At 32.0% G+C, this 21,468-nt stretch overlaps 1 protein-coding gene across 2 annotated transcripts in view; it reads right to left on the reverse strand.

Moving 5' to 3' along the window:
* The window catches only part of LOC145260502 (protein PALS1-like), a 608,074-nt gene that overhangs the window by 327,067 nt on the left and 259,539 nt on the right, over positions 1-21,468 (reverse strand). Inside the window, exons 1-2 of one of the 2 annotated variants that reach the window (XM_080118618.1) lie at positions 8,140-8,363; positions 7,672-7,729 (exon numbers count right to left, since the gene is read on the reverse strand). Coding sequence is in view for 1 of the 2 variants with exons in the window: in XM_080118617.1 (XP_079974743.1) it covers positions 7,672-7,729 (58 nt within the window). In the remaining variant the exon portion in view is untranslated. Of the gene's footprint in view, positions 1-7,671; positions 7,730-8,139; positions 8,364-21,468 lie in introns of those variants that run through there. The other variant, XM_080118617.1, reaches the window with a different exon arrangement.

The raw sequence follows: 21,468 nt of genomic DNA on the forward strand, positions 1-21,468 counted from the left end.
TCCAGTCGTCCTGGACTTCTCCTTGCCACTGGACTCAAGCAATGTCGATTCAGGAGAGGTGTGGTTGCAGATTGTGCAACCTTTGCCTCACAATTACATGCGCAGCTGCATCTACTGGAGATATCCTTTGTCTTTCGAGACTGAATGGAGGCATTGATATATATATATATATACAGGGTGACCCCCCCTCCCAAAAAAACGGGCCCCAACTCTAATTAGGAATTAGGCCCCGTTTCTTAGTGTTTTGTCTGAATGAAATGAAACTTTGGTCATAACTAGTTTATTATATTCAAAATATAACATCAAAACACTAGGGTCTTTGGGCTTTTTTTCTCCGTTCTACAGCATATGTTCTAGATGGCCTCCATTTAGCTTTTTTTTTTTTTTGAGGGTCACCCTGTATATATGTATATATATATATATTAAATAAATAAAAATATTATTTGTTTATGTCCAAAATAAAAAATGGGCAATTTCTAAAAAAAAAAAAAAAAAAAAAAAAAAAAAAAAAAGAAAAAAAAACATCCGATCCTCAATATCGTTTAAAAAAAAAATCAACAAAAAAAAACTATGTAAATATATAAAAGATAAAAACTAAACAGTAAATCGTCTATGGCACCAGAGCGTAATGGATAAGACGCTGGAGTGCTGGACTGAAATGCTATAAAGGTCCAGGGTTCGAGTCCTAATAACAGTCAAGCTTCGCTGAAGAGGGGTAGGGCCCCGAAACATGCATGTACGTAGATTACGGTTTTAAAAATAAATAAATAAAAATATTTGTTTACGTCCAAAATAAAAATGGGCAGTTTCTACAAAAAAAAAAACAAAAAAAAAAAAAAATCCGATCTTCAAGGTGAAGACGCTAACCTCAATATTGTTTAAAAAATCAACAACAATAAAACTACACACACACACACACACACATTATATATATATATATATATATATATATATATATATTAAAAGCTTTATATCTTAGATGCTTCAACATTTCCCTGATCTTGTCAAAAATGTTCAGTTTAATAAGATTATAAAGTTGTCATCAATTAGTGTTTATAGGAGGATCCGGAAGATATTTTAGGTTAAAGAATTGTTTATCAAAATGTACAAGTATAAATGTTCTGCGTATATCATGCATAGAATATGGTTTCAGAAATATGATCATCTAATGACTAGATAGGAAATGAATATGAACGTAGGTTATCTGAAATTTCTGGTGTACGAGTGGCAAACGAAATGTCCATATTTAATATATATATATATATATATATATATATATATATATATATATATATAAGTGAACGTGTCTGTGTGTCTGTCTGTCTGTGTACATTTCCCTACGCAATAACTCTGTCAATTTTTAGTCTATAGACTCGAAATTTGAAATACCGGGTACTGAGATTTGGGAAAATCGATGTGACGGGTGTCAGCCAGAAATTTGGCTGTTAAGGGGTCAAATTTCAACGATTTGACCTTTAAGAACTCTACCAAACTCCTCCGACAATTTTGGGTCGAGACACTTGAAATTTTAGATATAGGTTCCTTGAACCTGGATCTAACTTAATAAAGTGATTTGAGCCCGAAACTATAAATTTTAAGGGGTCATAATAGGGGTCAAATTTAAAAAAAAATTGACGTCTGCGGTCTATACCAAATTACTGACACAATTTCTGGTCTAAACATTTGAAATTTTATATAAAGTGTATTCAGAGATAGGGCAAGCTTTTTCATCAGTTTGGGTCGAAAATTTTTAGTTACCAATATATAAATGTATGTATGTATGTCTGTTTGCATGTCTGCCTTAAACTTTCAATAGAGGCGACGGATTTTTTCAAGATCAGTATCGTTTTAAAGTTCGATATTTCATACGACAAATATCGAAAAATTGTCTAAAAACATTAATATCTTCCCCTTCAACTAGGCACTTTTCTACAGGGGGGGGGGTCACTTTTTTCGCCGATATTTTTGAAAATTATATCTCCTTTATATAATCTAGCCTTAATTTTTAAAAATGTCGCTTCCAGTTTGGCGGTGGTCGTAACAGCATAAACGTTAGGTTTTACTCCGTTCTTTTCCTCCTTTGCGGTACGGGTTCGAGCCTGCCTTCCTACTACCACTTTTTTTTTTTTGCTCAGCATACACATCCAAACACCCGGGCAACGCGGGGCGCCCATGCTAGTATATATATATATATATATATCTCCAGGCTTGGCTTGAGATATTCAAATTCAGGTACGAATGAACTAAACAAGTTTGTTAGATAGTGCTCGATAACAAGAGCAAAATATTTTTTACTGAAACATAACTGTTTGTAGCGAGCAAATGTAACTGTTTACTTTTTAATACACACACACACACACATATATATCAACGTGTGTGTGTGTGTGTGTGTGTACATTTCCCTACACAATTCTGTCAATTTTTTGTCTACAGACTCGAAATTTGATATACAGGGTACTGAGATGTGGGAAAATCGATGTGATCGGTTTTTGGCCAGAAATTTGGCGATTAAGGGGTCAAAGTTCAACGATTTGACCTTTGAGAACTCTACCAAACTCCTCCGACAATTTTGGGTCTACGCACTTGAAATTTTAGATATAGGTTCCTTGGACATGGATCTAACTTAATAACTTGATTTGAGCCCAAAACAATAAATTTTAAGGGGTCATAATAGGGGGAAAAGTTAAAAAAAACAATTGATCTCTGCAGTCTCTTCCAAATTACTCAGAGAATTTCTGGTCTAAATATTTGAAATTTTACATAAAGGGTATTCAGAGATAGGGAAAGCTTTTTCATCAGTTTGGGTCGAAAATTTTTAGTTACCAATATATAAATGTATGTATGTATGTCTGTTTGCATGTCTGCCTTAAACTTTCAATAGAGGCGACGGATTTTACCAAGATCAGTATCGTTTTAAAGTTCGACCTTTCATACGACAAATATCGAAAAATTGGCTAAAAACATTAATATCTTCCCCTTCAACTAGGCACTTTTCTACATGGGGGGGGGGTCACTTTTTTCGCTGATATTTTTGAAAGCTATCCTCTCCTTTAGATTGTCTAGCCTTAATTTTAAAAAATGTCGCTTCCGGTTTTGCGGTGGTCGTAACAGAATAAACGTTAGGTTTTACCCCGTTCTTTTCCTCCTTCGAGCCTGCCTTCCTACTACCACTTTTTTTTTTTTTTTTTTGCTCAACATACACATTCAAACACCCGGGTAACGCCGGGCTGAAATGCTAGTGTGTGTGTATATGTGTATATATATATATATATATATATATATATATATCGCTAGATACAAATTTTGCAGGCTAAATTTGCAACAAAATCTCCAGATCTAGCAGGAAAAAGGCTAAATTGAAAACATTGTCTCTGGGTGGATATTCCTTTTACTAGTATAGTATTTTGATGCGAGAAAAAATATTTAAAGAAATAAATTTCAAATTCAACCGTTTTAAAAGGGAACAAGAATTTTATTTCAAGACAAATACACAATTTAAGATCAATGAGCAATTTTAACAAAAATCTAGACAAAACTTAAAAGAGAGAGAGAGAGAGAGAGAGAGAGAGAGAGAGAGAGAGAGATTCAAACGATCCTCATAAGAATTGAACAATGAATTATCACTGGATTGTAATATCGGATTTCTTATGTTTTTTTTGTTTTTTTTTTTAAATACTTTAGCAAAATAGTCTAGGTCAAGTCTTCGGTTCTTACCAGGAATTCCTACTATACTAAAAAAAAACAAAACAAAATAAATATGTATAATGTAATCGCCATATGCCAAAAATGACGTAAATTGATAAAGCAGTTTTTATTTTTGACTAAGAAAATACGATTATGAATAAGCGAGGAAGAACTGTCGCGTAGTCATCTTGAAGAAACAAAGGGAGATAACTCAACAATTTAAACTTGCGAGATTAGCCTCGTAATGTCCACGATGTCCTATTAATTGATTTAAATCGTTTAAATGTTTCTTTATAAAAAAAATAAAAAGTACTTGAATTTTACGTGATTTTTGGAATATGAGCTTTTCGTTCAGTCACGGGTACGTACATCATAACAATACCACCCTTTTTAAAATTTAGGTTGAATTGTGTATTTTTAACTGAAAATTCGGTACTTGTACAGTTTAATCAAGACATTAAAAAATGAAAATATCGAAAAAAAAGGTTATATTGTACGTATCTGTTTTGGATTGAAAAAAATTCATTTAATTTGATCGAGTAGTTTTTTTTTTACAGCTGAAAAAACACGTTTTTATGAGAGCGCGTGAAGTCAGCCACTATGGAAATTTTTAACACGCCGCGGGGAGATAACTCAATATAAAGCGCCGACACTCCCTCCCCATGTTTATCACTAGCTTTTCTTCCTAAAAATCGAACCTTTTTGCTCGGTATCAAATTATTTTTTCGCTGTAAAAAACAAACACCCCCCCCCAAAAAAAAAACTACTTGATGAAATTTAGTGAATTTTTTTTTTTTCGGAGAACTTCGTTCCATAACAGATACGTACAATATAACCTTTTTTTTTTTTTTTTTTTTTCTTCGATATTTTCATTTTTTAATGTCTTGTACAAGTACCGAAAATCCTATTAAAATAATAGCACAGTCAGTGTTACTGTTCTGCTTTTTGGATTGTCTTTCCTTTTCGCTAGCATAATTCTTCCGAAAATAAAAACAATTTTTTCCGGCGAATTAAAAATGCTCTAGTCCCTCAAAAACTTAGCAAAATAAGAGAGAGATTAGAACGGTCCTTTTAACGGACAATAAATTTGTTTTCTAACATCGGATTTAACAGTATTAAGAGTTTAAAGGAGAGAGAGAGAGAGAGAGAAAGAAAGAAAATAGGGCGTTCCCTTAGCAATACGGTAAAAAAATAAAAATAACACCTTTAATTAATTGCTCAAAATAGAACTCGCCTGTCAGTCACGTAAAATAGGAAAAACAGAAACAGCCATGTTTTGAACTCAAACTTCCCATCTTTAAAACGCGAGTTAATAACTAAAATCCCAGCTTTAATAAAACGGTACTAGTGCAGAGAGTGATCCGGACGTAAATAATAGCGTTATTATTTAAAAAAGCCATTCTTAAAATGGGGAGGGGAGGGTGTTTTGTGCCTATTCTATACTTCAACCTTACAATTGAATAAAAAACTTTAATTAAACTTGGAAATACGATTTAAAAAATAGCGCGGATCGGACCCTCTGCAGTCTGCACTAGCACCAATAAAACTATAGTAAACATGTGAGTTTCTCGCCTATACGTAACTTTCATAAATGCACATTGAATTTTTTTTTTTTTTTGTGCATTATTCATTTTATTTTTATCAAATAGTTATTTAAAAACTGGAATAAGGTGAAAAAAGAAAAAAAAAATTATAATTACTATGAAATTTTTCCTAAGCCCTTATCCGGCGTTAGCAACATGTCTCCACAGACAACAAAAATGCAATAAATACATGAATCTTATTTTTATCATTTTTACTTAAACAAAAAAAAAAAAAGTTTAAAAGCAAAGTAAAAAAGATATATTTTCAAAGAAAACGGTTATGAGGTACAGAAATGTAAAACCAATGTCACACCTAGAGTCGCTTACACTCGATTTCGTTAACTAGATAAATTTTACGATTGGTTTACCTCCGCTCCCGATATGTACCAATTTAGGAAAATTCGTCAACGGCTAGAAGATATTAACAAAATACGAGGTGCAAGTTCAGAATTCAACCCAACAATAATAATAAAAAAAACACCTCCACCAAAAAAAAGAAGAAGAAAAAAAAATCTCATCACGTAACGAAAATGTCAACCTCAAAAAAGATCTCGTTAGGTGATCAACGATCAACTTCTTTTTTTTTTATTATTTAACTAAGGAAATAAAATCTTATGAATAAGCGATAACGTTGTCTTGATCCGCCATCTTTAATGAATAAAGGGAGACAACTTGGTTCAAACTACTGAGCTCAAAATGTAATGGCTACGATTTACTATTAAAATCGCTAGAAGTCGTTAAAAAATGATTTTTATATACATAAAAAGGTACTTATTATTTCAGCACGGTACCTTCTTTTCATAACATTAGTATTTAGAAAGAAAACAATTCTTAACATGGGGGGGAGTAATTTGTAACTATTCGGTACTTTCACCTAACAATTTAATAAACAAAAGATACCATAAATCTTGAATTTAACTTGAAAATATTATTAAAAACACTAGCACGATACGATACCTTAACCTTCTCTGCCTAAGAATAAACAGACACACACACACACACACACACACACACACACACAAAATACTAAATCAATTTATGTGATTTTTGGAATATGACATTTTCGTTCCGTGAAGAGTACGCACGTCATGCATATTTTCTGTATTTAAAAAAAAAAAAATAGGATGAACTCTGGATTTGCACCGAAGTCCCTACATCTATGGAGTATGGTTATTGGTTAGGTTTTGTTTGATCTCAGAAGGCCATTATTCTCTCAGAAATTACCTCTGCCTTCGTGGGTGACAATTTAGTTTATCGCTGTTCGCCTTCTCACAGAGGAATGCTGATCGCAAACTTTGCAATTCGTTCTTCAGTTAAAGCAACTCAAATCGGTAATTTTATAGCATCATTTTCGTCTCCCAAAGAAGCATCCAATTTGAGATTTTCACCCTACCCATAGTATGGAGAAGTATCAATAATGAAGTACCCTGGGAGGTGAAAAAAAAAAAATCGATCATTTTAATTATGAGAAATAATTAAAATGAATAAACGGGGTTTTATTTAAAAAGAAAATCGTTCGAATTTTCGGTACTAGTGCAGAGAGTGATCAGGACGTAAATAATAACGTTATTTAAAAAGCCATTCTTAACATGGGGAGGGGAGAGTGTTTTGTACCGATTCTGTACTTAAACCTTACAATTGCATAAAAAACATATACAACTTTAATTAAACGTGGAAATACGATTTTAAAAAATAGCGCGTGTCCACTCTCTGCATTAGCACCTTTATTTCTAGTTGAATAAAAATAGTTTTTTTTTTATTATCTAGAGTAAATACTACTGCAGTATAAATTGTATTTAAAAGGTGCTTCTACAGAATTCAAACCAAACCTACTTTTGCAGAACTATACCTAAAACTTAAGTCACAGTTAGTTTAGGGTAACAGTTCATTTTAACTTCCGTAGATAAAAAAAAAAAAAAAAAAAAAAAAGCAAACAAACGACTAACAATTTTATTTTTACCAGCAAACGACACACAACAATACTTATGCATACTGAGAATACGGACCGTGCTGAAATAACATTATTGTTTAGAAACGTATTCTTAACTTTGTACTTTCACCTAACAATTTAATGAACAAAAGGCACCGTAAAAATTTAGTTAACTTAAAAATCCTATCTAAAATATAGCACGGTACAGATCATGCCATGTACAAGTAGCCGAGCCGGGTCTCTCTCTCACACACATATATATATAAACTGGCCGCAACTTTTAAATCTTCATGGTTTTTAATAGAAACATTTTGGATGGATTAATAAAATCCAATTGTAGTTTTAAATACAAAAGCAATCACACCTTGAAAATGTTATCCTGCAGGTATGTTAACTTACAAGGTTTACCGGAATAATATTTAAATAAATAAAAAAAAATGATTTCTTTTTTAAAGAAGAAATGTTATTACTTACCATTTGTATTTGGCCGTACCCGTTTGACTCGTAAACATATATTCCCAGAGTGAATACACTGCGAAGATCAAGAAAATTGGAGAGAGAAATGAGTTGGGCACAATTGATTAAATACATGAAAGGGGATTATCAGGTTTAAATACTAGGACATTTTGAAGATTTCGAATGCAAAACGCGATAAACGCCATTTTCAGCATTGTTTAAAATAATAAGTTGTGTGTTTATGTTGTATTTCTATTACCCTAATACAACCACCGATCTTTATTTTATTAAAATAATATTATATAAAGGTTGATATTCTTGCTTTTAATTAAAACACGTCTTTTGCAGTAAAATGGTCGATTTGAAATATTCGTCTTGTATATAGTCCAATTACTCAATTGGAAAATTTGAATTTATCGTGTTTTGCATTCAAACTTTTTATAATCATATATAACAGTAAACAAGGTGCGGTTAGCATTTACTTACCTGTTAAAACAATGAAAACATCTTGATCTTAAAATTACAATAAATAAATAAATAAATAAAAAGTGAATTAAATATTTCAATTTTCTTCCTACTTTTAAGTTTTTTTTTTTTGTTTCTTTAAAATATACTTGTATATATATAAAAAAGCTTTGTTTGTGTGCTGTTGTTCTCGTTAGAAGCGGAAGTCGTTCAGGTAAAATGTCGCCTCCTCTCACCTGTCCAGTATCCTAGCAGGTTGTTGTTGTTATTTGAAACTTTTACAGGTAAAAAAAAAAAACCTACGCAACTCAGGTATTCAATATGGCTTCCCATAAAAAGAAGGTGTGCGAGGAAGACGAAGAAAAAAAAGGAGTTTACAAAGAGATCTTGGCTTATTAGATTATTAGAAGAAGAAAAAAAAGATCGAATCAAATATTAAAATTTTAAAAAATATTTAGTTTGAGTTTTAAAATAATTTTATTTGCTCGATTGAAATGGAGTGTTTACTTCATTTCGAAAACTCCCACTTTCAGCCAGGGGTACTTGTAATGATTAGACATTCATAGAATTTCATTATTATTTACGTAATCAGTCCAGAGTATCGAAGGAGAATCTTGGGTCAATTCCAAAAATGACCGAAGCTCTGCGATTTGAACTCCGCGGAAAAAAGCTATACTTCTTCAAATGAAGGTGGCTTTTAAATCGTAAAGTGCTTTGCTTCGGTCATTTCTGGGACTGGCTCGGGATTATCCAATGATATTCGGAGCAGACTACATAAGTAAAGAAATTCTCTAGGTGTTTGTTAATTACAAGTACCCAGTAAGGTCAGACCGGACCTAAGTTTACGGTCGGTGGAGACCCCCCCCCCACACTAAAATTGGTGCTTGTTAAGCTAGAGTCGACAGTCGATTTAAAAAAAAAAATGTTGTTTTAAGCAAAATCTTATCATGTCGAAAATAGTAATATATCCAAAAAATATGAAAATTCATCTAGTAGAAAATTATTTATAATTAAAAGTAATTTTTACAGAAAATTAAGGGAGATGGCATTTTCACCACATGTGAACATCTTGAAGATTGCGAATAATGGGGGGCATACTTATTTCCCTTTCGTCACTTTAATGACCGACATTTTGTTTTAGCCGATAGCGATAGACTTTTTTTTTACTAAAAACACAATAGCAGTTGTTTTTTTTTATTTCGTAATTTTTAGATATATTACTATTTTCGACATGACAAGTAAGTAGTGTTGTTTTAGCCTAAAACCACATATTTAAAAAATCGATTTGTCGACAACTACCACTATAAAATTGTTTTAAGCGGGGCCCTTTATGATTTCCTAGTGAGGGCACCTAAAACGACCACTTATAAAACCATCAACCTCATCTTGACGAAGGAGGTAATGCCTGGGATAATGGCTTGCCGAAATCTGACAGAAGCGTACTACATTCTGATATATAAAGTCCGAGAACTCCTATGAAGTCATTTTATTTTATTTTGAAATGCAACGCTGACATGTCGACTTGATTAATTTAACCTTTTGTGAAAAGTGAGTAATAATATTGTTTAGATCTGAACGTCAACCTTTCACCTTCAAATCTGTTTATATTAAAAACTTCAAAGCACGTACTATTAACATGTTCAGCGTTTTTTTTCTTTCTCTCTCTCTCTCTTTCCGTTTTTATTATATATATATATATATATATATATATATATATATATATATATATATATATATATATATATATACACACACATATATATATATATATATATATATATATATATATATATATATATATATATATAAAATAACATTTACAATTAAATTTACCAAAATGATCCAAGATGGTAAAATTAAAGTATATTATAAATATTAAAGAATTAATATTTATACAGTTATCTCAGCCAGATGTAAAAGCTCGATAAAACCAAATAGGAGATAGAGCTTATAATACGAGCAAACAGTTAATAAAACATGTTAAAAACATTTTGGAATGAGTTAAAAATATATTTAATCTGAAAAGGAAACACTCGATAAATGGATAGTCCTTAATCCGCAATCCTACCCTCTGATGAGAAGGAAAGTATTTCTTCGAAACTCCGTGGATTAAGGACAATCCACTTATCTAGTGTTTCCTTTTCAGATTAAATATGTTTTTAACTCATTTCAAAGTGTTTTTTAACATGTTTTATTAACTGTTTGCTCGTATATATATATATATATATATATATATATATATATATATATATATATATATATATATATATATATATATATATGGATAAACTCTTAACTAAGAAACAAGAAACCTCCATAAATTGCAAACATTACAAATCGCATCTGATCTCTCACTTGCGAATATATTCAACTCTAACACAACCCATATGCAATATCCGACAGTTGAACACCTACACATCCTAACAGGTCCAACATTCACGAAATCCAAAATTACACTTTTCCTGAGTAAAACCATGCATAAAATAAATAAATAAATACATAAATAAAAAATTAAAAATTAAAAAATTAAAAAAAAAAGGCTAATTTTAACCATCATAAGTTTATAAATGACATATATCATGAATTTTGCAGTTACCATCATTAAAAAAGTATATAATAAATTTACTAATACACAAATTAATGAATCAACATTAAAGGAACAGACAAAAGAGAAATTAATATTGGGGAGGTCTTTTGTCAACCGATTTTGTTTAAGTAAGATAAAGCAGAGCTATTAAATGATGCCACCTTCTCTTCTACTTCTCTTAGTCCCTCTTCCTTCTTTTTCATTCCATCTCCCCCTACCACCTTCCTTCCTTTCTCTCTTTTACGCCTCTAACCCCCCTTCCCTCTCTTCAACCGTTCACTGGAAGCCCAGACAACATTCAACAGACCCGGGTAAATTCCTAACCTCTTCTCAGATGTAAGCATATTAAATTGAAATAAACTTTAAAAAAAAGAGAATTTTATGACACATTGACCCTTGAAGGTCTCAGACATGGACCAACGAGCAACCTCTCGCTTGTTAAAGATAACATCTGTATAGTCCTAGTTTTAGAACCAAATCCCCTCAACCCACAAACTCTAACCCCTAACACCCACGCGAAAATGAATAAAGTCACCGACAAATAAGTAAATAAATTAATAAATTCGCACCCAATTCAACCCTGTTCTTCACACTCATGATAAAATTTAAAAAAAAAAAAAAAGCCTTCTTTTGCCGAGGATAGATTTTCGCTCTTCATTTAGAATTCCATTTTAGAAAATAAGGGTTGTTGCCTGATGAGGTCTCTAGTTAGTAAATACTAGTAGACCGAAACATGCTCATGACTGTGTAGCAACAAACTACTGCTTATGTAAAGACAAATATATATATATATATATATATATATATATATATATATATATATATATATATATATATATATATATATATATATATATACAGGGTGTCCGTAAAGTTACTACAGTCTTATTGTTTTATTGTATTATATTTGTATTAATAGCTAATATTTATTATTTTACAGGTTTATTTAATCAAGCATGCCACGCAAGCTAACTTTGGAAGAGCGCACAATCTTACTGTACTGTTAATATATTACAGGGTGTCTGTATAGTAACTGGTAAGACTGTATAGTAACTTTACGGACACCCTGTATATATATATATATATATATATATATATATATATATATATATATATATATATATATATATATATATATATATATATATATATATATATATATATATATATATATATATATATATATATTAAACCAGAATTCAGGTCTCTGTGACCGTAATCACATTGAGGAAGGTCTTAGCAAAGTGACCAAAATATCTCCTGAATTAAAAAACAAAAATTAAAAAAAAAAAAAAAACAATTATTATGTACCTATCAGTGGCGGAACAAAAATGTCATATTCCAAAAATCAGATAAATTGATCAAGAAGTTTTATTTTTAACTAAAAAAATACAATTTTATGAGTAAGCAAGAAGGACTGTTTCGCATAGTCATTTTGTCTTGAAGAAACAAGGGGAGATAACTCAACAATCCAAACTCGCGAGATCAGCTTTGTAAGGCTTACGAGTTTCCACTAATCGTTTAAAATCGTTTAAAAATGATTTTCTTTATAAAAATAAACTACTTAATCAATTAATATAACTTTTGGAATATGATCTTTTCGTTTTATTACGGGTACGTACATTTACGTACATTTTATTACGGGTACGTACAGATTTTTCCTTATTTTTGTTTTTGTTTTTTTTAATATTAGGGGAATTTAGTGAACAACAATCAAAATCTCTTCATTATATTTTGGGACTTTTTTAGATAAGGATTGATAAGTTGGATTATTCGACTACTATTCTCATCTTAGTTGTTAGTTTCATAACGTTTTAGCTTAAGTCTTTAAGCGTATCTTTTTTCGAAATTAAAACCGAGAATCTGCAAAGATTTTTTCGAACTAAACCCTTTATTAGTTCTGCCATGACGAAGTTAGGTAAAAATGGCACCGGAAAAAATGGCACAAGTACAAATTGCAAAAGTGGATAAATTTAAAAAAAAATGAAACAAGTAAAAAAATAAAATTGAGAGTTACCACTTATCAAGGCCAGAAGGCCACTCGAGGGGAAATGTTAATGAATGTAAGGTGGTAGTGTAGTAATCATTAATGGCGTAAATTTTGTGAAAGTTTGGTAAGAAGGGACCCTAGTCAAGTACTTGCTATGAAAATAGCGATGGAGCAGATACAGCCTCACAACATCTCTTCTGTGGGAAAGAGTTTGCAGGAAAGAGAAAAGAACATCGCCTACTAGATTTCAAAGGAGGTTTTGAACTATATTAAAACAGGATAAGGTGCGCTGAGCAACTCCTGCCTAGATGTGGCAGCAGTACTCCATTTTAGGATGAACCTGGTCTTATGTAGATAGAGGATTGCATCGGCAGTGAGATACTTACTGCAGCGGTAGAGTTATCCAACCATTTTCCCAGCGATTTTGGCAACAGATTTGATGTATATGCTTCATTTCAGATCAAGGGTTAGGGTCAGTCCCAGAAGTTTATCAAAACATGGAGCTTCCTAAAGATGAGAGCCAGTCATTTCAATTGGGGCGTGATAGGGATCAGAGGGATTATGATAAAAGGAGAGAAGCTTGGTTTCCGATGCATTAAAATTTAGTGAACACTTTTTCCCATTGCATCACGTTTTCAAGATCAGAACGACCTTGGTTATTGCTAATCTTTGAAGTGCTGCCATAGATTGTAGTGTCATCTGCATAAATTTCTACGAATGATCTAAGAATGTGTTTTGGGAGATCATTGAAGAACATCCGGAAGAAGGTTGGAACCCTGAGGGACGCCAGTGTTAATACAATGAGTTTCTGATTTCTGCCCATCAATGACTACTCTTATAATCCTGTAAGAAAGAAAGGATTTAATAACTGAGAGGACATTTCCAGCTATTCTATACCTGACGATTTTGTGAAGTAGACCTTTATGTCACACTCTTGATATATCAAAGCCCCTGTCGGGAGATTCACTTATCCTGTGTGAGATAACAGCTGTAGATCTTACAGAATGGAAACCAGAAAACAGAATGGAAAGCAGGTTATTATTGCTGAGGTGGGTTTTTTTTTTTATACATAGGTATCACCACTTATCAAGGCCAAGAGGCCACTCAAGGATAAGGGTTAAAGAGTGTACAGTAGACATTGGACAATATAGTAATCATTAGTAATGAAAATTTGGTAAATTTGATAACTTATATAGAACGGCTCATCAAGAACTTATTTACATTAGACTTGAACACAACCATATTGTAGTCAGCCGGAAAGCAAGAAAACGGAAGACAATTCCACAGGCGTGCAGTTCTAAGAAAGAAGCTTTGTTCATGGAATCTACGTTTAGGTTTAGGCACAGATAAAGAGTGGGAGGAATTATTGATAGTGTGCACAGCTAGATGAGTGTTTCTTGTGAAAGTTTGGCGAGGGGGGACCATAGATTGAAGCTCAGTTGAACACCTTCCATGAAAATAACGATACATCAGAGACAAACTCGCAACATCTCTTCTGTGAGATAGAGGTTGCAAGGAAGAGAAAAGAACATCTCCTACGAGGCTACAAAGTCTATTTTGAACTCTATCAAGGCAGGACAAGTCCTTTCTAGCAGCTCCTGCCCAGATGTGGCAACAGTATTCCATCCTTGGACGTACCTGGCTCTTATATAGATAGAGAATTGCATCAGCAGTGAGATATTTACCGGATTGATAGAAAGATCCCACCATTTTTCCAGTGGCCTTGGCAACAGATTTGATGTACGTGTTCCATTTAAGATCTGGAGTAAAGGTCAAGCCCAGAAGCTTGTCAAAACTTGAGGCCTCCTGAAGAGGAGAGCCATTCATTTCAATTGATGCCAAATGTGGATCAGAATGTTGATGATGTAAAGAGAGGAGCTTGGTTTTAGATGCATTAAAAGTAACCAGCCACTCCTTTCCCCATTGTACTATGTGCTCAAGATCAGAGGAGAGAGAATCGGAGAGAACTTGACCACTTCTCGGTTTATCACAAATTCCAGCAACTTACTCATGACTAGGGCTGTGACAACAGAATATTCTTTTCATTGTTTTGACTCTCGACACAGTTGGACACAATCAATCAACCGAGAACCACATCATTCTATATAAAAGTATATAAAATATCAACAGATACACACTCGAGGGTCAAAACAATGAAAAGAATATGCTGTTGTCCTAACCCTACTCATGATGCACAGGAGACTATTGGCGATTATCTGTACTAAGAGGGAGATGACCAATTTCCGGAATTTTTAAATACTGGGCAAACTGATGAAGTTTTTCAAGGTGTTGAAAAGCATTTCTCCTTAAGGCAACGTTTAAACAGTTTTGTAAGTATGGGAGCTTGTTCCGGTTAAAGTTTTTGAACATTATGACTGGACTGTTATTGAGACCAGTTGCTTCACTAGAATCAAGGTTTTTGATAAGCTTGGCAACATCACATACAGAAATTTGTATGTTGCTTAGTGTGTTTTCAGTCACTGAATACGGGAGGTAGGCAGCCCTGACCGCAAAGAGTAGAATTTGCTGCAATGTTCTTGGCAAACAGTTTTGCTTTGTCAGATGCTGACAAACTTACCTCAGGTCCATTGGTGATGGCAAGGATACACTTCTGTTCAGCCCATGAGTTTATCAAAATCTTGAAAACATTAAGAATTTCAAACAATTAAAAATAAATTATATCTACATTTAAACCTTCAACTATCCACTCCTCCAAAATGAGATTCTATTTTTAAGGCAATTACGTGTGAACGCCTCATAGCAAATAATTTTAGAATATAAAGTGAGGGATGAGTTTTGCATATAAATTTTAAATAAAATGATCACCCATTTCTTGGCCACTCTAACATTTTAGAGCAGTTAACTATTTTTTTTTTATCACTAAGGCTAAGTCTGAGGAAAAATTCGTAAAACCACACAAAATCACTTTTTATAGTAACACACACCCAATTTGTCTCCCATAGCCAAAAAGAAAATAATAATTTGTTAATAGTTCTGTCCTAAAATGACCTAGAAATGAACGAACATTTTATGTTAACTTGGAAAACACTTTTTATGTCTGCCACTGCCCAGTGCCCAACACTAATCACAACCAGGATTTTTTTCTACTGCTCTGAATGTTAAAAAATAAAATAATTAAAATATTTGCCGTTCTTACAATATTTTTTTATTTTTGGTTTACTTTTATTTATTTTTTTTTACTTTTAAAAATAGAATGAACGTTAAAGTGTAGTATCTGTTCTGATACTATACTTTATCTTTTCTGTCGTCGGCCAGGTGATATCCTTGTAGATTGAAGTAATTTTTATTTTTCTTCCAATGAAGACTGCTCCTTCTGGAGGAGCTGATTTTCCCCACATTAAAAACCAACCTTTTGTCTAACTCTGCCCTCGTAGGGAGGCGAATAAATATTACAATGTGCTTCGTTTACATGTGGAAAACTTTTGGCTTTCTTCAAGCAAAGTCCTCCGACACTTGTTGCGGGCCTGTCAGACTAAAATCGAACATAAGAAAAAACGTATCCAATACAGGATATTTCCAAAAAGTTTTCTTATTTGGTGATTTGGAATCTTAACTCATTGTTCTAAGAGAGGTAATTATATCACTAAAGTAGTTGAAAAATTTTTTTTTTTTTTCTTACAATTACTGGAATGTTTTGTTTAAGAAAAATGACAATATCGTCGCATTTTACATTTTTTTGGCCTTCGGGACAAGATCAAAGTGTAGTATCTGTTCTTCAGATGCTGCACTTCTATTTCTTGTTCTCTTTCGGTGGAGGAGAAATCCTTCACGACTGAGACAATTTTTATTTTTGTACCTTTTCTCCACGTTAAAAAACGACCCTGGTGTCTAACTCTGTCTCGTGGGAAGGCATAGTAAATAGGTACATTTAATGACATAGCTGAAAAAAATCATTTTTCTTACAATTCTTAGTAAAATAGAGTTACTTCCCTTAGAACAATAGGTTAAAAAACATTTTTGACGAAAATTAGTGAAAATAAAATGTTTGGTTAAAAACACTGGAGAGTTTCAAGGGGAAGTAAATAGCATATAACTTGCAATTTTCTAAAAACGAATTGTCTATAAACAATCATGAATATGAGGTACTTGCCTTGTTTTTAGCATAACTGAATTACAGCCCTTGTTATGTCATGTGTTCCCCAAAAATATGGCAACGGTTTTTATGATAAAGATCAAACACTTGTGTGTGTGTTTTTTTTAATAATGCTGTAATTTAAGTACTTCTAACATGCCAATTAAGTAGATATCATTGCTTTTAGTTGAAATTGACACAAAAAAGTCAGTAGATACAATTATTTTTTTTAAATCGATTAAATATTTAAAGTCTTGATAATGATTTAAAAATAAAAATTAAACAAAATGGTGGTAGAAATTTACTCAAGAATTGTCACCGTAACATTTATTGAATGGGGTTTCTACAGTATTTTTTTTTTTTAATTTTTAAATCATTATCGAAACTTCAAACAGTTTGCGGTCATTTTTCTTATTCTTACGTAGCCCTCAATACTATTTGTTTTTCGAACTTTAAAGTAAGTAAAAGCACTAAAAACTTATCCAACTAGGTAGAAGAGTAACTTATCTTGCTTTTGATGACATTTATTTGTTATGCATTTGTTTTTATTTTTTACCACTTTTTTGGACCAATGCGTATTGTAAAACCAACCCAAAGAATATATAGAGATGTGCATAAAAAATGGAAATAAATGAAGCATTAAGAGAATAAAAGGGTCACCAGTTAGTAAGTGCTACTCAAAACATATACAGTTTTGTAAAGTTGAGAAAAATGAAATTTTAGAAAAAAAAAAAATTTTATACAAGAAATAACAAGAATATAAAGGGTACTTTCAATCATTTATACAAACTCGTGTGTGGTGAAGAAAAATGGGTTAATCATTAAACTGTTTGTAGTATGTAACTAATATATGTATGTGAGTATTTGCTAGCATGGCATTGTGTATGTCCACGTGTTGGTTTACCTTGTTCCTGGTAATGTGTATATAGCTGTAAGTGCTAATTCAAAGAATGCTGGTACGTGAGTCATTGAGTCCTTTCAGTTTGAGAATTCTCTGTATCTCTAGGTTTGTGCTGTTCACTTTATAGAAATTTCTAACTTCTCGTCGGCTTACTATTTTCACATGTACGTGTTACTTTTTGGTGTTTGGAATGATTTGCTTGGTGTTTGGGAAATATTTTGACTTGACACGTTTCTGTGAAAACCGATTTGATTAAGAGAGCAATCCCAACAAAGCAGAGAAAGAAAAGAGGTAGTCATTAAAACCATTTGATTTTTAGCATTCATCCTAAGCACTTGGTGATTCAATTGTCACAAAAACATGTTTAATAATATGCAGGTCAATAAATAATTGGTACAAATCATTCGTTTTTGTTTTGGTTGTTTTTTGTTTCAATTTTTAGACTGTTAACTATTCTACACTTTTACCAAGTGAGTAAATACTCATTTTGAAATGGAGAGGAGAGTGACTTATCCCTTATTTAAAACTATAGAAGCGACCCCTTCTCTCCCAAAAGATCTAGAGACATCGTTTTTATTTGTTTCTAAACATCAGTATGAATTTAAAAAAATATATTTATTTTAAAATGGGGATGTAAACCCTATTAAAAATTAGAAATGAGAAAAAAAAAATGGAGAAAAGTTGCTTTTATTTGCTTCAAAATAGAGTACTTATTTTAAAATATTGATTTTAAAATGGGAGGCGGGGGGAAACCCGTTCTTAAAACTAAATGGGAGAGAATGTAACCACGGCCACCGAGAGTAACCCTGAACGATCCTAATTTTTCCATTACAGAATTCTTTTTGCTTTTTAACCCATCGAAATCAACAGAGATTAGACCATTCCTGTCATAATTCGGTCCCTGTTGTTTTTGTGGTGAGAATTTAGTTCTATGCAATTTTAGGATATCCACTTTTCCAGGCTTTGCCTTCTTAAAATCTTTGAGAGGGGGTTTGTTTATTGCTAATCGCCTGAGGCACCCTTACCGGGAAATGACGACAGGAATGTCCAGACACTTTTTGCAGGTCAGAGTGCCCCTCCTTGGGAGCGCTGACTTCTTAATCCCACTTTTCAACTCTGGTGTCTAAGTTCTTGCAGAGGGAGAGAGCTATTTTTTTTCTCACTTATATGATTTTTACTGCTGCCATTTTTACCGTTCAATTTTTACTGCTGCCATTTTTACCGTTCAATTTTTACTGGTGCCATTTTTACCGTTCAATTTTTACTGGTGCCATTTTTACCGTTCAATTTTTACTGCTGCCATTTTTACCGTTCAATTTTTACTGGTGCCATTTTTACCGTTCAATTTTTACTGCTGCCATTTTTACCGTTCAATTTTTACTGGTGCCATTTTTACCGTTCAATTTTTACTGCTGCCATTTTTACCGTTCAATTTTTACTGGTGCCAACTTTATCGAGCATCTAACCATGACATATGATCTAAATGTAAAAGTGTTGATTAACAATCTATTTTAAATAACAGTCTGCCGGAGGTTGAAGCTTCAGCCCTTATTACGAGCAATAATAACTAAGAGTGTCATAAATTAACACTTTCTGTCCGATCCTAGTTCACGGAATGAGAACAATCTACCCCATATGTCGAATAAATGGTTCAGTTGAAATATTTTGCACAGATTTTAGAGTTTGACAAAAAAGATTTCCAGGTTTGATTAGATAGTTCCCAAGTTCACACTGAAACACTTATCACAATATCCTGTGGATCTATATTAAAAAACCTTGTTAAACTTTGTGACATATTTCCATTCTATGGAGGTCAGGTGCGAACGAACACCCCATAATTTTATTATACCATATTTCTTCAAACTGAAACATAATTATCAAATTATACTTACGCAGATAGATATGAAAAGTCTTTATTAAAGTTTGTGCCTATTTCCATTCTATGGAGGCCAGGTGCGAACACAGACCCCACAATTTTATTATACCATCCCTATTTAAGTTAAAACATGCTTATCAAAGTATTATTATGTACATCTATATCAAAAACACTTGTAAACTTTTTTTTTTAATTTAAAATTTTTTATTTCCATACTTTGTGGACCAGGCGCGTATGTAGACCCCACAATTTTAACGAATTATCATTATGCCAGATCAAACATACCAATTCCTGTGACTCGATACATCTTCTATCATTATATGTGATCAATTTTCTATAATAGTCAACCATATAGGAGCCTATTCATGACCAGACACACACACAGACGTTCAGCTTTATATTATGATATATATATATATATATATATATATATATATATATATATATATATATATATATATATATAATAAACCGTTTAGAATGCTATACAATGCAATTTCTATATCAATTTTTAAAATCTAATTTTTGACGTTGAAAATTAAATTTTAAAAATTAATCCAGCCTTCATCTTTCGAAGAATATATCATAGAATCTCCGCCGTACATATAACACGATGTAACTTTAATACAAATTAATATTATCATCATAACTTTTGTGTGATTCAGAGGAAAAAAACATTCAGCATACGAAAATAATGCAAACGTGTGACTAAAATCGCGTTTACATTATCGACATCCTTAAAACAGCGTACCCACATAGTAGCCATTTTTTAACACACCAGTACACGCGTGTTTTAATGAATCTTTATAAAGTCAACTAATGGTAAGATTTTCATTAGAATTTTGATTCTTATTAACTTTGGGGTGAACTTATTTTTTAAACGTGTTTTTTGTGAAAAAGATTATGATATATTTATAGGAAAATATGTTTATAGGAAAATATATTTATAGGAAAATATATTTATTGGAAAATATGTTTATTTAATTATATTTCACACTTTATTCATACCAATCCTTTAATTTATGAAGCTTGATTTAACTACAGAGCATGTACAAATAAACGACAAAAGTTTTTATTCCAAATTTCCAGATGTTGGCCATCTTACCGTTTATTTATTTAGGTATGTTGAAATGCTCAATTCTTGACAGCACCTGTTTTGTAGCGCAGAATCATTCATGTAATTATTATGTCAATTTTTTTAAAATTTATTCCGCCCTTAACTCACCAAAAGAAAAAGAACTGATCACATTTAAAAGAAAATAAAGGAATATGGGCATGATTACAAAATCCGAAAATTGGAAGAGAAGTTTTACTTGTTTTTCTTTTTGCTGCGCCATCTTTGAATTCAAAGATGGCGTAACAAAAAGAAAAACAAGTAAAACTTCTCTTCCGATTTTCGGATATTTTAATCATGCCCATATTCCTTTATTTTCTTATAAAGTTGATGAGCTCCAGTTCTTCAGGTGGGAAATATATGTTTTTGTTTGTTATTTACCCCCCCCCCGGACACACTTATTTAATTTTGTGAATTCTGAACCAAATATATTATAATCGATTGAAATTTTAATCTATTATATAAATGCTAGTTGTCTGTTTGTTTATATGTTGAGCTAACAGTAATAAATAAATAAATAAATAAATAAAAACTACAAAACAAGCATCTACAAAGTTTGTATATTTTTTATCAACGTTGTCCCGGATGAATAATATCTAAAATTTAGCAAAAGAAAGTGTTTAATGTAAAGTAGTATCGAAATATATTTTTTTAAATAACATTAATTAATAAATAGAAGTTTCTTTGAATCACTTTGAATCACCTTGAATCACCATTTGGACTGAATGGACACTGCATTTATCGTAGGGGAAATTCTATTTATTATTAATGTTCTTTAAAAATATTTCG

This window comes from Euprymna scolopes, chromosome 36, assembly GCF_053919585.1.
Source record: "Euprymna scolopes isolate OS-2025 chromosome 36, ASM5391958v1, whole genome shotgun sequence".
Taxonomy (NCBI): Eukaryota; Metazoa; Mollusca; class Cephalopoda; order Sepiida; family Sepiolidae; genus Euprymna; species Euprymna scolopes.